Raw genomic sequence first — 15,397 nt, 5'->3', positions numbered from 1 at the left:
TTTGAATGGAATGACAGTTCCCCCACACCCTGCTAGGTCGCAGAGAGGAGGGACACCCCGTTCGTCTCCAGGACCCCAAGTTCTCCCCGGCCTGTGTGAATGCTTTGAACTTGAGCCTGGAAGAGGAAAGGTTTCCATTTCGGAAGGCCCCAGGGCCCTAGCAACCCATGTCCCCTGTCCCCTGCCCCTCAACCCTCTACTCCCCCCCCCCCCTCAGTCCCTCCCTCTCCTTGGGCTTCCAGCTCCGGGAGCCGGGCTGGGCTGCGCTGCGCTGCCCTGCCAAGGCGGCTGTGCAGAGAGGAGCCGGAGGTGGGGGCCAGGGCAGGGGGTGGGGTCTCAGGGCCCCGCCGGCCCGTCATTGGTTAACATTTTATTCTGTTGACATGTTTTCTTACTGCCGAGGCTTCCGACACCTTCTCCCCTGCCCCCCCTTTCCCGGCCAGAGCTTGGCCAGAGCTGTCAAAACCCCGCCCCCGGAGACCCACAATTGGTCCAAAAAGCGTAAAATCAGCAATCAAGGGGGGCCTGGCTCGTTAGCGAAGGGGGATCAGAGAAGGGAAGGACATGTGAGATAGTCACAGTTTTCCAGAGATCACGACAAGATCTAACCACTCGCGCGTGGTCACCGGCGCCGCGCCGGAGCCGGCTAGCCCCAGCTTGGAGCTTGGAGCCCCCAGTTCGGCTTTCCACCCCCCCCCCCCGAGCCCCGAGCCGGGCCCCGACCGCGGGAACAGGGAGGAGCAGCGGCGGGAGGGTGGGCCCGAGCCCGTAGAGGAACCGGCAGCCGGAGGAGGAGGAGGAAGAAGAGGAGGAGGGCGCAGCTTAGCACAGCGCAGCGGGAAGCCCCCGGCTCGGCGGCTCCGCCCGTCCCGGCGCTATCCGGGGGTCCCGGGCACAAAGGACTGACCGCTGCCCCCACCCCCCAGTCTCTTAGTTGAGCTCCCGGGGTCGCGCCCCCTCCCCTCCCCCGACATCCCCCAACCCCTTTCGGATGCACCGATGAGAGATACGGCGTTTGCGGGGACCGTCATGGCATACCACCCCTTCCACGCTCCGCGCCCCGCTGACTTTCCCATGTCCGCCTTCCTGGCCGCAGCTCAGCCTTCTTTCTTCCCGGCGCTGGCGCTGCCGCCCGCGGCGCTCGCCAAGCCCCTGCCGGACCCGGGCCTGGCCGGAGCAGCGGCGGCGGCGGCGGCGGCGGCTGCCGCGGCCGAGGCGGGGCTGCACGTCTCGGCGCTGGGCCACCACCCCCAGGCGGCCCATCTTCGCTCTCTCAAGAGCCTGGAGCCGGAGGACGAGGTGGAGGACGACCCCAAGGTGACGCTGGAGGCCAAAGAGTTGTGGGACCAGTTCCACAAACTGGGCACCGAGATGGTCATTACCAAGTCCGGGAGGTAGGGGCCGGGCCCCGGGCCGGGATGGGGCTCTCAGCGGGCCGCGGCCGCGCACGGCCCCCGACACCTGGGTCAGCCCTCACTTGCCTCCCTTCCCTCCTCGGAGGCCTCTTCTCGCGCTTCTCCAATCTCTTCCCTTACTCGGGGCAAAGCCGAGGATGCTTGCAGGGACAGGGAAGCCGAGCCTCTCTGGCTGCCTCCCCAGAGCTCCCACCCCCGGGCTGGCCCGAAGCCGAGCCGAACCCCGACTCCCCTGGGCTCCCGCTTCCGTTCTCCTGACCCCTCAGCCCGGGTGGCTTCTGCCTGCCCCTCTCCGGTCCCTGGCCTCCTCCGGCTGTCCCTCGGGGGCCGTTTGGGCATTTTTATTCGTTTGCTCCGATGACGAGTTGACAATTCGTCGGTTAGAAATAAGAAAGAAACAAAGCGCTGGGGTTTTGGTGGGGTTTTCCCCTACTTCGTTTAGCTAAGAAGGAAATATTTTTTTTTTTCTTAATTGGAGAAAAACCCAAACGAATAAAATAAAAAGGAAATAACCTCCCAAACAAGTAAGGAAACAACAACCGTAACAAAACCACCAAACACTGCCCCTCTCCCCGTCCCAACACGCCCAGAGTCCACTTCCAAGTGGGTTCCCCTCTTTTCTCAGCAGGCTGAGACAACCTAGAGCCCACCCGTCCAATAGTTAGTCCTGGGGTGCACCCCGGGAGGCCGAACTAACTGCCTTTGGTTTCTTTCTTCTGGTGCTCCTTGGCCCCCATCTCTCTTCACTCTGCTTCCCAGATCTCCGGGGCTATTCGCTGTTCCCGGGAGATTTGGCCGCTTCTCTGGACTCACTTCTCCCACTTAGGCCAAGGAATTAGGATTGGGGATACCTAGTCGGTTTATTCTCCCAGAGTTGGAGATGGAAGTAGGATGAAAACCTCCTCTTCCCTCCTTCCGAGAGTAGGGTTGAAAGGAGGGTCCTCGGGCCAAAGGGCCTCTGGGCAAAGGTGCCTCTGGGGCCTGGCCGGTTGGGACCGAGCCTTCTGAACTCCTATCCGAGCCTCCTGGGCAGTTCCAATCAGCTCCTCAGGCTGAAGCCTTCCTCTTCTCTTTCCAGTTCCCTCTCTGGGTCCGGCAACCGTCACCCCTGGGCTCCCCAATTTCTCTCAGATTTGCACCTCAGGGCACTCTTCCCAGGCACTGGGCACCTCGAATTCCTACAATTACCCAGAGATTTCAGATTGAAAAAGAAAATCCCAAACTCGATTTCTACGGGGAGTAAAGAGGGAAACTAGCTCAGGTTCTAAATGTACCCGTTTCCTTCCCAATTACACGGGTCGTGGTCCCTTTCTTTTGACAATGTAAACTCCCAAATCGGATTCTTCTGAGTTTTATCTGTATAATTTGGGCCAAAGCGGGTATTGTCCTGGAATCAATTGTCCGGATAATTGGGGGAGAAGCAGGAATGTTTTTAAAAGGAAGATTAATCACCACATTCCTGGGAGCTCCATAGACCTAGTGTGAGACAACGGGTTTGGCCTTGACCGTTTTCGAGGCCTGTGAAGAGGAGAGAGAGGAAAGGGTCTTCGCTGCTAGGAGGCTGGGGTAGAAATAGGGGCAGACCCGGTGGGGAATCCTGGGACCTGGCTCGAGGGGACCAAGCCGATGTTCCAGTCCGGGTGTCTCCCCCTCCCCCTCCCAGGCGGATGTTCCCCCCGTTCAAGGTGCGGGTCAGCGGACTGGACAAGAAGGCCAAGTACATTCTGCTCATGGACATCGTGGCCGCAGACGACTGTCGCTACAAGTTCCACAATTCACGCTGGATGGTGGCAGGCAAGGCTGACCCGGAGATGCCCAAACGCATGTACATCCACCCGGATAGCCCAGCCACTGGGGAGCAGTGGATGGCTAAGCCAGTGGCCTTCCATAAACTCAAGCTTACCAACAACATCTCGGACAAGCACGGCTTCGTGAGTACCTACTTACATTTCCAGACTGCCTGCCCAGGGTGTGTGTGTGTGTGTGGGTGTGGGTGTTGGAAGATTAAAGTGTTTGAGAATAGGTAATGAAGAGTCAGGACACAGGTTCCCCGATTCCGACCCCTTCCCTAGCCCAGACTAGACCGGCTCAATTTTGTGGTCAAGAATCTGGGACTTTACAATTTAAGAAGGCTGCTAGGTCATGGGAAATCTGACAGATCCAGGTTGGGAGAGCATGCTGCCCACCTCCAGTTGCAAAGAGATTCCCTTCTTTCAATCTGGGACCTGTGTTTTCCCTGGAAATATCCTTTTCCTGGGCAAGAAAGCCAGAAGAGGCGGGATCCTGACAGGAGAGCTGGAAGTAGCTCCTCCACTCCAGACTCTCTCAGTCAATACTGGGGCCTGGGTCTCCCCAAATTCCATTGCTGGAGAGGTCAGGGTATTGCCAGAGGGAGCCTGGGGATGGTATAGTCTATTCACTCCCTATACTGGAGATTCTTTCAGGTCCACGAGGAGAGGCTGAGGCATTAAGGCAGTGCTCTTAAAGTCCCAGCGTTTTGGCTCTGTTCTCTGGGACTCCTAAGAATGTCAGTTAGTGGAACAGAAGGGTTAGGGAATAGAAGAGGAATGAAATGGAGGGTTCGTTCTCTCTATCCCACCTTGGTAACTCCTACCCTTTCTGACTAAGAGAAGGATGATCCTTTCCACAACCTTAAATTTCCCACTGGACTCTCTCAGGGCTGGTGACTCCAGTGGATGTAAGGAAGGACTGGGCCCTTGCCCCTCAACAGCTCAAGGTGGAGATGTCCTCAAGGCCAGGGTCAGGCAAAACATGGAATGAATGTATTCTGTTGAGAGTTTCCTTATTTTTCTACCTCCCCTTCTGCATCCAACCCAATATCTTGGCTGAGAATTGTTGGCAAGAAGAAAGAGGAATCGGGAAGGAAGTCTGAGTCTGGGGGCTTTAATGTCTTCCCTCCCCCTCCCTCATAAAGTTGGTTCCCTTTAGGATCCAAACTCCTTCACTTCTATAAACCTGTTGGAGAAAAAATAAAAGCAACTCTTTGAGGTCTGTGTCCCTACATCCTGACTTTCTGTCTCTAGGAGCTTATCTTTTTGCTCACTTGGATCAGTCTTCCCCCAGTTCTGGCCCCTGTATCATGTCCCTACTGCTCCCAAGCCCTCTTGAGAAGGCTTCTTTCTCTAGGGATATATTCGCTAAACCAGATGCCCCCACCTTCCCCTGGTGACTCTAGGGAAAGCCTATGAGTTTCCTCCTCCTTTGGAGTTCTGCTCTAAATTGAGTCCCATATTTCTAGGTGCACCTCAGTCTACCAAGAAGAAAGGAGGGAGGAAAGGGTTTTGTTTTCTGCTTTCCTTAACTAAATCCTCTTTTCTTCCCCATTTAAATTCAAATCAAATTCAAATGCCCCCCCACATCTTCGGGGGGGGAAAAGGGAAATCCACCAACATCTGAAGAGATGGGTGCAAAAGAGTGATTATCTATCCTGCCCTATCCTTCAGGTTAGAAGGTGGATCCAATCATTGGGGTGATTTATTTACAGAAGAGTCGATATAGAAAGGGATTTCTCAGTATCCCGGTGGAGATGACCTTACAAAACCTGGGTTTGGCTGGTCTTTATGTTGTTCTTCATTTTTCTGTTCTTCCAAATGACTAACAGTAGCAACAACAACATTATCTTCCTCCTTTTTTTCTGTCTCCTGGCTTCTCTCACTTTAACTCTCAGCTGAAGTCCTACCGTTTGCAAGAAACCTTTCTTAATTTCCCTTAATCTTAGGGACTTCCCATTGAGTTTACTCTCAATTTGTCCTCTCTCTCTATTTGTACACAATTGTTATATGTTGTCTGCCCTTTCAGTTGTGAGAACTCTTTGAGAACGAGGACTGGTTGTTTTTTTTGTTTTGTTTTGTTTTTTTTTTTTTTTTTTTTGTTTTGTTTTGTTTTGTTTTGTTTGTTTGTTTTAACTTTGTATCCTTAGTGCTTAGCACAGTGTCTTTTGGCATTTAATAAGAGCCTAATAAATACTAGTTTAATGACTAATAATAATAATAATGACGATGAACGGAGAACAGAGAGGAGAGCTGTGAAGAAGTAACTGAGACTTGGGTAAAAAAAGGGAAGGTCCGACTGGATACTGGAAAGAATGTGTTGTTGGCGAGAAATCTTAGTTGCGTAGACTGATAGATCTGGGGCGCGCTCCTAACCTGCACCCTAACTATATACCCTACACCCACAGACTATCCTGAACTCCATGCACAAGTACCAGCCTCGCTTCCACATAGTGAGAGCCAACGACATTCTGAAGCTTCCCTACAGTACCTTCCGCACCTACGTGTTCCCGGAGACCGATTTCATTGCAGTCACCGCCTACCAGAACGACAAGGTGGGAGCTTCAGGAGGGCGGGAGGCCCGGAGGGTTAAACGCCTCTTTCCTTTGTCTTTCCGACCTCCGTAAGGCTTCTACCCCAGTCTTCTGCGGAGAGCTGGGAGAAACAATTGGGCCCTCCCAGGTGGAACTGTTTGCCTAGTTATTAACAAAGGATTTAGAGCTCTTTTTGACGTTGCCCCCACCTATTTTTGCTCCAGGGCCGAGTTTAAATTTACCTGCTAAGAGCAGGTAAGGGTGGGGCCCCGGGAAAGCTACCCCGAGGCTTTCTGACTCCTGGCTAAATCCATTAAAATTTCGGGGAACCCTTGATGTTTTGGAGGTGGCAGGTGATGTAAGAGGATAAAAGCAATTTTTTTCCACCGAGGAGAGAGTGTGTTAGGATATTTGAACTCTGCGGTCTAAGTAACAGAATTAGGGGATTCAGATTGCTTTTATTAAGTTTTTAAAGAAATTTTTTTCTATTAAGTGGTTTTCTGTGGGTCGCTCCTTCACCCCAGTAAAAATGGGGAGAGACAGCTGCCTGCTGCCAAAATGAGAGCATAAGGCTGTGTGTGTTTCGGAGAGGATTTGCTTTCAAGAACAAAGTTTATGGTATAGTGGAGTTAAGTTATTAAGGAAGGCCCCAGTACCTCTGACCTTCACCGCAAGCCTAGGCTTCTTAATTCTGGATCTCACAATCACTCTCCGTTCACCTTCTTGGTGGGCACTGGAAATTTTTTCTATTGTTCTTTTTCACCATCATCACCATCACCCAACTATGCACGAAAGGTCAAAATCTCAGGTTCCATCATCTCACTATTCTTAGGGTCCTGGAATTAAGCAGCTGTTTTCCCATGCTATATATCCAAAATATGCAGTAGGAGGATTCAAGAACACCAGACTCTGAGGAACAAGAAATTTGGGTGACGGAGAAGGGTCACTACCCCAATTGTGACCCCTAAAATGGGCAAGGTCAGGGGCAAGATAGGGAAAAGGGACCATAGGTGACTTAACGGAAGGGCAAGATAGTTGCTCTTCGTATCCCCACCCCACCGTGACCACTCCACTTCTTTATCTTCTCCCCATCCTAGATCACGCAGCTGAAAATAGACAACAATCCCTTTGCAAAAGGTTTCAGAGACACAGGAAATGGCCGGCGGGAGAAAAGGTGAGAAAACGGGGAGAGGGAGTGAAATACTTTGGGGAGTCCTCACTCTCCTACAATCTTCTTGGCAAGGCGATTTCTTGGGGATAGCTCCCATGCCCTTCACTTGTTACCAAACCCTTCCTAACGAGTATGGGAACTTTTAAGAGACTTTGCATTTTAGGGGAACTGCCCGTGGGTTCGGAGCAAGTATTGTTGCCAGCAACTCAAGAGAGGGCTCTCCTGTCCTTTCCCTCCAGCTTCCTTCCTTAATGTTCCCTACTTGCCCTCTTCCCAGGAAGCAACTGACCCTACCGTCCCTTCGGATGTACGAAGAGCAATGTAAACCCGAGAGGGACGGGGCTGAATCCGATGCCTCCTCCTGCGATCCTCCTCCAGCCCGAGAGCCGCCTCCCTCCCCAGGCACAGACCCCAGTCCCCTGCGTCTGCATCGCACCCGAGGTGAGGGACTGAGTGTAGAGAATGACAGGTCTATAAAGGGAGACGGAGGGACAGAGGGATGAAAAAGGAGGGGGGTGGGCGCAAAGAGAAGACCGGGGACGAGTGAAAAGAAACATGATTGTTTATCCTGCTCGCCTTGTGCTGCTCTTGATCATAGCCCTTTTAGAATATATATAAAAGCAGTATTTATGCTAGGGGTATCGGAGGTGGGAAGGACTGAAGAGAAGAGAGAGGGTCACTTTTACTTGTTTGTGACAAGAATGGTGTGTGGCGAACTAGGCGCCCTGGGGAAAGACAGACTCATAGATTCACAGACACAGACACGGGCAGCCCCGAAACTCCAGAAGGTGACGTTATCCCTGCATCCCCATTTTGGGCTTTATTGACCTTCAGTTCTCTTCCCTTTCTCGTCCTCGCTTTCTCTCTGCAGTAGACGAGAAGCTGTGCGCTGCGGACAGCGACCCGGAGCCGGAGAGACTTGGGGACGAGCGGCCTGGGGGCACATTAGGGCGCAGCCCGAGTCTAGAGCCAGCCAGTCCCCAGCGCCTGGTAGAGTCCGAACGCGTCCGAGAAAGGCGCAGCCCCGATCGGGGCAAAGAACCAGGAGAAGGCGGTGGCTGCCTCGACGGCCCCTTCAGCCTGAGGGGCTTGGAGAAGGACAAGGCGGAGGGCAGGAGGAAGGACGAGGCCCGGAAGGAGGGCAGCGAGGTCAAGGAGGCAGGGTTGGCGCCCCTCGTGGTACAAACGGACAGCGCCTCTCCTCTCAGCGCCGGCCATCTACAGGGCCTGGCGCTGTCGGGTCACCTGCATGGTCAGCAGTTCTTTGGGCCCCTGGGCGCCGGGCAGCCGCTCTTTCTGCACCCAGGACAGTTCGCCATGGGCCCCGGGGCTTTCTCGGCCATGGGCATGGGCCATCTGCTGGCCTCGGTGACTGGAGGAGGCAGCGGCGGCGGCGGCGGGGCCGGGGCGGCCACGGCAGGACTGGATGGCGGAGCTGGTCTGGGCTCGGCCGCTGGAGCGGCTGGAGCCGCGGCCCCCTTTCCTTTCCACCTCTCACAGCACATGCTGGCATCTCAGGTAAGCAAGAGGCCAGCCTGGGGCCAGACCTGGGTGGGGGTGGGGGTGGGGGAGGCGGGGAGCGGGGGCTGAAGTAAAGGGAACAACCAGTGAACCTTGGCCTTTGCAAAGAAGCCTTAAGGGTCAGCCAGACAACCGCCTTGCCAAGTGGGAGGCTAGAACTTCAAGGCCTTGCGACAGGCAGCGTGGAAGCTCTTCCAGAGGCAGAGACTAGGGCTTCTTCAGCCTCCAGTATCAGACCTGTCTGCCCTGGCCCAGTAACTCGCCTCCCAGCCCCTAGATCCGGCGGCCTGTCTAGTTAAGACTAGTCCGCCATCGTGAACGGGGGGACGCTAGGAACGTTACCTAAAACCCAACATAGGAATAAGTGTCGGTGTCGCAATTGACTCCAGAATGCCTGGGATTAACACTTAACTGTTTGCCTCAGGCTAGAGGCAGGCCACCCAGCTCCCACACAGTGGGGCATAGGCCAGGTTTCTATTCTACAGTAGGCAATGCGGAAAGGAAGCTAGCTGCTTGTTTCTTTTCTGAATAACAGAGACCAAAAGATGTTTGTTCCTTATCCATTCCCGCCTCCGTCCCAGCTGCTTATTTTCTCATCTGCCGGTGTGTTCTGGTCTGCCTCCCACCCCACTCCAGTCTCAGTATAGAAAGAAAAGAAAGAAAATTTCTCTTCTTCATTTTTGACCCCCTTCCCCCTCCCGTTCTCCCTCCTTCCCTTAGGGTTAAGGCAAGGGCAGCCAGAACAGTTTCCTTTGGTTTGTGTAATTTTTTGTATATACAATATCTGGCATTTCATTTGAGTAAGAAGCTCTCATCGAGGGCTTCCATAACTATTACAGATCAGCAACATCTCTGCAATTTATAGTCTTAGCCTGGGCCACTGAGAGGCTAAAAGACTTGTCCAGGGTCTAACATTTAGTAAATCTGGCAGAAGCATGCTTTAAACCCAGAGATCTTAGCTTTGAGACTAGCTGTCTGTCCTCTATGTTGTGCTGTCCTGTTAATATTTTGAATTTAAATTCTGCTCCCCTTAAAATAAAATTTCTGAAAGCCTCCTCACTTTTGCCTTGTATTAATGACAAATGAAGAATAGATCTAAAGTCAGGGTGACTGCCATGCTCATTTCTGGTCAGGTGGTGTTAGCCAGTTTGGAAGTATTTCCAAATCCCCTTCATTCATTACTGCCACCTTCTGGACCAGCAGAGACTGGGGAAGATTTGGCCCAAGATTTCCTTTGTCCCCCTTTTCTACCTCTTGGGGAGTTTAGATCTGCACTAAGGAAGGGTCCCACCTGTAAATTCAGTTCATTCTGAAACAAGTTTAAAAAAAGAAAAAACCCAAGAGGCCACAAAATAAAGCTCCGTATATTAGTGGGACTATGCTCAGCTTAATGTTTAGAGATCTGCAAGGGTAAGACATCCTCAGAAAATCTAGAAAGGTATTTCAGAGGCATTACTTTAGGGGGAGGGAATCCTTTTTTAAGTCTTCTACAGGAGGCATACTTTATGATTGTTAAATCATAAAAAGAGATAATATAACTTAGTGGAGAGAAAGTTGGCATCAATCCTGTCTCTGATACACACAGACTGTGTGACCTTAGGCAACTAACTTCTCTGTATCCCCTGGAAACTCTAATCTTTTGAGTTGCCAAAGAGATGCAAACCTGCATTGATAAAGAGTATTTCCTCATGGAGGATTAGTTCCCTATACCAATGAAATCATAGATCCAATAAAAAAAAACAAAATTTTATAAAGCTATAACAAAGCGTTTGGGAAACACAAAACTGGGATATTGGTTGGAGAGAATTATTATTACCATTTTATAGATGAGGAAACAGAGGCTCAGAGATTTCTGAAGTCGGTGAATATCTTAGTTGGATTTCAACTGAGTTTTTTTCACTCCAAGTCGGCTCTTTCCTAGATGATATAATTCCCAAATCCTCAAGCACACATCATAGTTGATGCTGATCTCAGGGTATTTACTAATATAAAAAATACTTGCTTTAGTTTTGTAGTTACCTGGTGAGAGAATGAGTAAATAGGCAAGTGAAAGTCTTGCTTCAAAGGCAAATTCGGAATTCAATAAATCCCTGCTTTTTTTGTTTTGTTTTGTGATCTTGAATCATCACTTTCATTCCAATTCATACTCCCTTCCTTTAGGAATAGACAAATTTGCATACCCTTGAGGAACCTTCTAGTTTTTCCTCTATTTCTCCTCCCTTGATACCAGCTTTGAAAAGAAGCACAAGGAATTCGATTTTCCCTTTTAGGTATGTCTCCTCTTGCCAGTCCAGGAGGCAGTCCACACACCAATGGAAGGAAGGGAAAGATAATCCAAAAGTCCTAGCTTCTTGGCTTGAGAACACAAGATGCAGTGTCATATAAGACTTTATTCTTACAACTGTTTGAAGCTTTTAAGTCCTTTAGTACACACTGACTAGGAATCTGGTAATTCAGTGTTGGATAATTGGGAACTAATTGACATTCCATTTACCTTCTGTATTATTCATCTAGCATGAATTACCTTAAAATCTAGGCAAATAGATTTTTATAAATTCCCCCTTTCCACTCTTCTGATTCCTTCTCTCCTTCCAGGAGTTTTTTGGGGGGAGAGGAAGTGAGGAAAGGAGGAAGGAAAAATATACATATATGTGTCATATATAGCTGAGTATACAGTATGATCCAATGGGAAGAGCCTAGAATTTAGAATCAGAAGACTAAGTGGTCCTTATCCATGATCTCCACTTACTATTCTTGTGACCTTGGACAAGTATTTTCATCTCTGTGAAACTCAGTTTCCTTCTCTAAAAATAAAGAGTTAGATTAGATGAGGTGTTTTAAAATTCTCCTCTATCCTTCCCTCCCCCCCTTGGCAATCTGGAAAAATTTTGGGGTCTCTTCTAACAGTCATTTTTTCAAAATCATCAAGTAAAATTCATAGGAAACAATCGAAACCATATATTGAAACAATAAACAGGCAGACTGATCGTGTGAGATCCAGTAATTTTGAAGTAGTGGTGTACATGAATGATATTTTGATATGGTTAAAACAATTGTAATGATGTGATAGGAAACTATGATTTCTATCGGGGATAATTACACAGGTGCTGCTAATACTATTGTGGCTTGTTTCCTACATTCAGAGTTGAAGGAAATGCTAATTTCCGTTAGGATTTAGTGAAAATAAAGATTTATTTTTCCCCCACCCAAGTTCCCGGAGTCCGTTCTTTAAGAATATTTGGACTGGATGATCTCTAAGATCTCTCACAGCTCCAATGTCCTAGTGTTCTAAGTCTTACATTTCCCTCCTCCAAGCCTTCCCACACGCTGTATCTCCACCTGGAATTCCTTTCTCCTCCTACCATCTTGACCTATCAAAAGCCTATCCATCTTTCAAGGCACAGATTAAATTCCATCTCCTCCAGGAAGATTTACTTAATCACCTCAGCTAGAAGCGGTTTCCTCCCTCCCTCTGAAATTCTATTGGTCGTCCAGTCACATATGTTCACGTGGCACATAGCGAATGCTACCTTGTACATGTGGCTTCTACTCATCGAGACTAAATTCCCAAGAGGCGCCGCCTATCTCTTTCCCTTCTTGAGTTCCATATGTCACCTTGCAAATAGTAGGATGATTTCACGTTGGTTGAATGAATTGATGTTGAAAGAATGATTGACATATTTCTTTGTTGATTTCAGGGGATCCCGATGCCCACATTTGGTGGGCTTTTTCCATATCCCTACACTTACATGGCAGCTGCCGCAGCCGCTGCCTCAGCCTTGCCAGCCACCAGTGCTGCCGCCGCTGCCGCTGCCGCTGCGGGCTCCTTATCCCGGAGCCCTTTTTTGGGCAGCGCCCGGCCTCGCCTTCGTTTCAGCCCTTACCAGATCCCTGTGACCATCCCTCCCAGCACCAACCTCCTTACCACGAGCCTGGCTCCAGATGGCTCCAAGGCGGCCGGCAGCAGCCGGGAGCCCAGTCCCCTGCCCGAGCTGGCCTTACCTAAGGTGGGAGGCTCACACCGGGGAACCGTGTCCCCAAAAGGCGCAGCCAAAGAGGCCGCCAGCGAACTACAGAATATCCAGAGACTGGTGAGCGGTTTGGAGAGCCAGAGGGACCTGTCCCCGGGACGGGAGTCGCCGAAGTGAAGGATCAGTGTGGACTAGGCCAGCCCCCCTACCCACCCACCCCCCCGTCTGCCTCCCGAGCCCCAGCCTCACCCCCGCCCCCACTGACCCCTGTGGCTCCAGGATTTTGTACAGCACGGTATGGGTATTTATTTAAATAAATAAAGGAGCGATGGGGCAGCACCAGCCAGGGATGGAAAAACCAGCCAGTCCAGTCTGGACTGCGGGCACTAGAGAGAAGAGCTGGGGTATTTCAGCTCAATCCCCAACCTGGAGAGAATATGGAGGGAGTAGCCTGCCTAGGTTCAATCCAATAATGCTCCTCAGTCAACATGGAGTCTATCCAGAGTCTAATCCTCCTCACATCAGCCTTTGGGTGCTGGTTTGGGATTGAATAACCGGGAGTGCCCCTTTTAGGGGCGCGCGGGGAAGGGGGAAGAAGGAAGCCCCTATGTCCCCGGGCTCTTGGAAGGGTAGAGGGAGTCACCGGAGGATCCTCAACATCCCAAGTTCCAGGTCAGGGAGGAGTAAGAGAATACAGAAAATAGGATGATATGGGATGAAGGGTGAAGGCAGAGACTTTCGGGAAGGAAGGAGGATAGAGCTGAGTTGGGGACACAGCTGCCCCCGTCTCCTCCCACCAACGTATTCCCAGCAAAGGGCGGGACACCCCACCCTCGGGAGTCTGGGGAGGAAGCTACCACTTCCACCCCAGACTCCCTTCTGGCGGGGGAGGGGAGGAGAGATATTTATGAAATAAATGATAATTTGTGTAAATAAGCTTTAAGGTTCCCAGAATATGCAAATTGGTATTAATTTATTCAAAGGTGTACATTACCGTGTACATAATATTTAGAGTTTAACTCGTGGCATATAATTTCGTTGGGTTTTTGTTTGTTTTGTTTTGTTTTTCTCCCCTTTTACACGAGCATATCTATACTGTAAATGGTGGGAGAAAGGAGAGCTATTTAGTGCTTTGTGGCTGCGGGGGACCCGAGCTCCCGGAGGGAAGCGCGGGTCGGAGAGCCGGCCCCGCCTCACCACTGGCCAAGGGGCCCCAGAAAGCAGCCCTGACCCCGCCCCTTTCCTGGGCCGGGGGCCACCTCAGGTGTTTTTTTTTTTTTTTTTCACTCCGAAATAAGAACGAAACAAACCGAAAAGGAAAGAAAAGATTATTATTAATAATAATAAATAAAGAAATGAAGTGAGCTCTGAGCTGGGCCAGTGCGCTCTGTGGGCAGGGGTGATGGGAGGGAGACCGGAGGGGACCTGACCGCCTGGAATTAACCAGCGAGTCTGGGGAGAGGGAGGGGACTAGATTCTTCAGCTCGAGCCACAGTGGGATGGGGGGCCCTGGGGAGTGGGGGGGAGGAGCAGGGGGTGCCCGACAGGCACTAGGGCCTCCCTAGTCCCCGGCAGCTGTTCCTCCGGCCGCTTTCCATTTATCATGTCGCCAATTAGCCAGGGCTTGGGGGAGGGGGTCAGGCGGGCTCGTTAGAGGGATAATGAGGGAACGGGACCCTGGAGACGTCGCCTTCCCTCCCCCGCCGGGTCCCTCCTCGGGCGGCGCCGGCTCCGGCTCAGCCCGCGGTCTGGGGACTGAGAGCCGGAGCCTCACCCCACCCCCAGCCCAGCCCACTGGAGCTGGGGAAAGCAGTCATCCCTCCCCTCTGTCCTTTCTTCCCCCCAACGAGTCCATCTGTCCAGGTCGAGCCCGGGGCTCCCTCTGCCGGTCAGCACGAGCCGATGCCCACTCCAGGACTTTCTCAGGTTGCCAAGGCTCGAACGCCCCCGAGCGAAGTTATGCAGCACAGCTGGATCCAGCCCAGAGTGAGCCCAGCCAGCTGTGCAGGAGTTGTGGCCAAAGGGTTCACTCGGCCTCTCCACGCTCCCACACCTTTTCCCTTCAAAGCCAGGTCTTTGGGGTTCAGCCAAAAGTTTCAAAGAAAGATCCAGCCCCGAGGGACTCTTTTTTTCCTTTTTTTGGCTGGAGAGAATAGGGTGAAGGGTGGTCCCTGGACCCTGCTTGCCAGTTTACCAGAGAGCATGGCCTCTGCCCCAGCCCCTTCATTTCCATTCTTTCCCCTCCGCTGTACACTGACGGGGGGGGTGGGAGTGGGGAATATCAGAAGGGAGAAAAAAAGGCAGAAGTAGGTGTAAGAAGACGGAGGCGGGGAAGCGGACTTTCCTTGAAGACCTTCTGGAATTACTTCTAAAATTCCCTCGGTCAGAAGGAAGGAACTTCTTAAAAGAACCCCATCTATTTCTGTGCCTTGAGGACAAGGAAGGATTCTTATTTCTTCCATTCTTAAAAATCTCAAAGAGATGATAGTTTCCTAGCAAGATTTGCCTGCATGGAGGTTTCCGGAGGTCTCATCCAGGAAGTTCTTCTTAGTGTTTATTTACATTTTAAGTTAAGCAGCTCTTGGCTATTTCTCCTCAAATCCTCTACATTCCCTACACCCCCACCCCTGTCCTTTTGACGACTATGACTACTACTACACACACACACACATACACACACACACATACACATACACCACATCAGGGTTAGTGTGAAAGTAGCCTCCTGCCCTTGGACCAGCAAGTCCAAATGTCTTCTGTTCCTCTCATCCATTTAGAACATTGGAGATAGGAGGAACTCTGGGATTATTACAGGACTGAGTCAAACCTATGATACATAGAAACATTGATAATAGCATCCTTACTCTACTACCACCACGATTACCACCACATCCTTATCTTTCTTTTTTTCTTTTTCTTCCCACTTTCCCTCCTCCAGTTTTCTTCAATTCATCCTGCTCCTTTTCCCCCTTTCTCCTGCTCTTCCTTGTCTGTC

At 51.1% G+C, this 15,397-nt stretch overlaps 1 protein-coding gene across 2 annotated transcripts; it reads left to right on the top strand.

Moving 5' to 3' along the window:
- Positions 1–527: 527 nt before the first annotated feature.
- TBX2 (T-box transcription factor 2) lies at positions 528–13,773 on the top strand. 2 transcript variants are annotated; one of them, XM_074261993.1, is made up of 7 exons: positions 528–1,394; positions 3,079–3,346; positions 5,614–5,760; positions 6,837–6,913; positions 7,188–7,351; positions 7,785–8,428; positions 12,130–13,773. In XM_074261993.1, the coding sequence occupies exons 1-7, from the start codon at positions 1,000–1,002 to the stop codon at positions 12,577–12,579; spliced, it is 2,145 nt and encodes a 714-aa protein (XP_074118094.1). In that variant the 5' UTR covers positions 528–999; the 3' UTR covers positions 12,580–13,773. The 2 variants fall into 2 exon arrangements, with proteins under 2 accessions (XP_074118094.1, XP_074118093.1); XM_074261992.1 differs by having other exon boundaries at positions 530–1,394; positions 7,782–8,428.
- Positions 13,774–15,397: the final 1,624 nt, after the last annotated feature.

This window comes from Sminthopsis crassicaudata, chromosome 4 (assembly GCF_048593235.1).
Source record: "Sminthopsis crassicaudata isolate SCR6 chromosome 4, ASM4859323v1, whole genome shotgun sequence".
NCBI classification, from domain to species: Eukaryota; Metazoa; Chordata; class Mammalia; order Dasyuromorphia; family Dasyuridae; genus Sminthopsis; species Sminthopsis crassicaudata.
The sequence above is the reverse complement of the archived record's forward strand: the minus strand, read 5'-3'. Positions and strand labels throughout refer to the sequence as shown.

Coding starts and splice junctions, on each gene's coding strand:
- TBX2 (XM_074261992.1), top strand. CDS start 1,000: ATGAGAGATACGGCGTTTGCGGGGACCGTCATGGCATACCACCCCTTC. Junction 6,914..7,187: donor AATGGCCGGCGGGAGAAAAG/GTGAGAAAACGG, acceptor CCCTCTTCCCAG/GAAGCAACTGACCCTACCGT. Junction 7,352..7,781: donor GCGTCTGCATCGCACCCGAG/GTGAGGGACTGA, acceptor TTCTCTCTGCAG/TAGACGAGAAGCTGTGCGCT.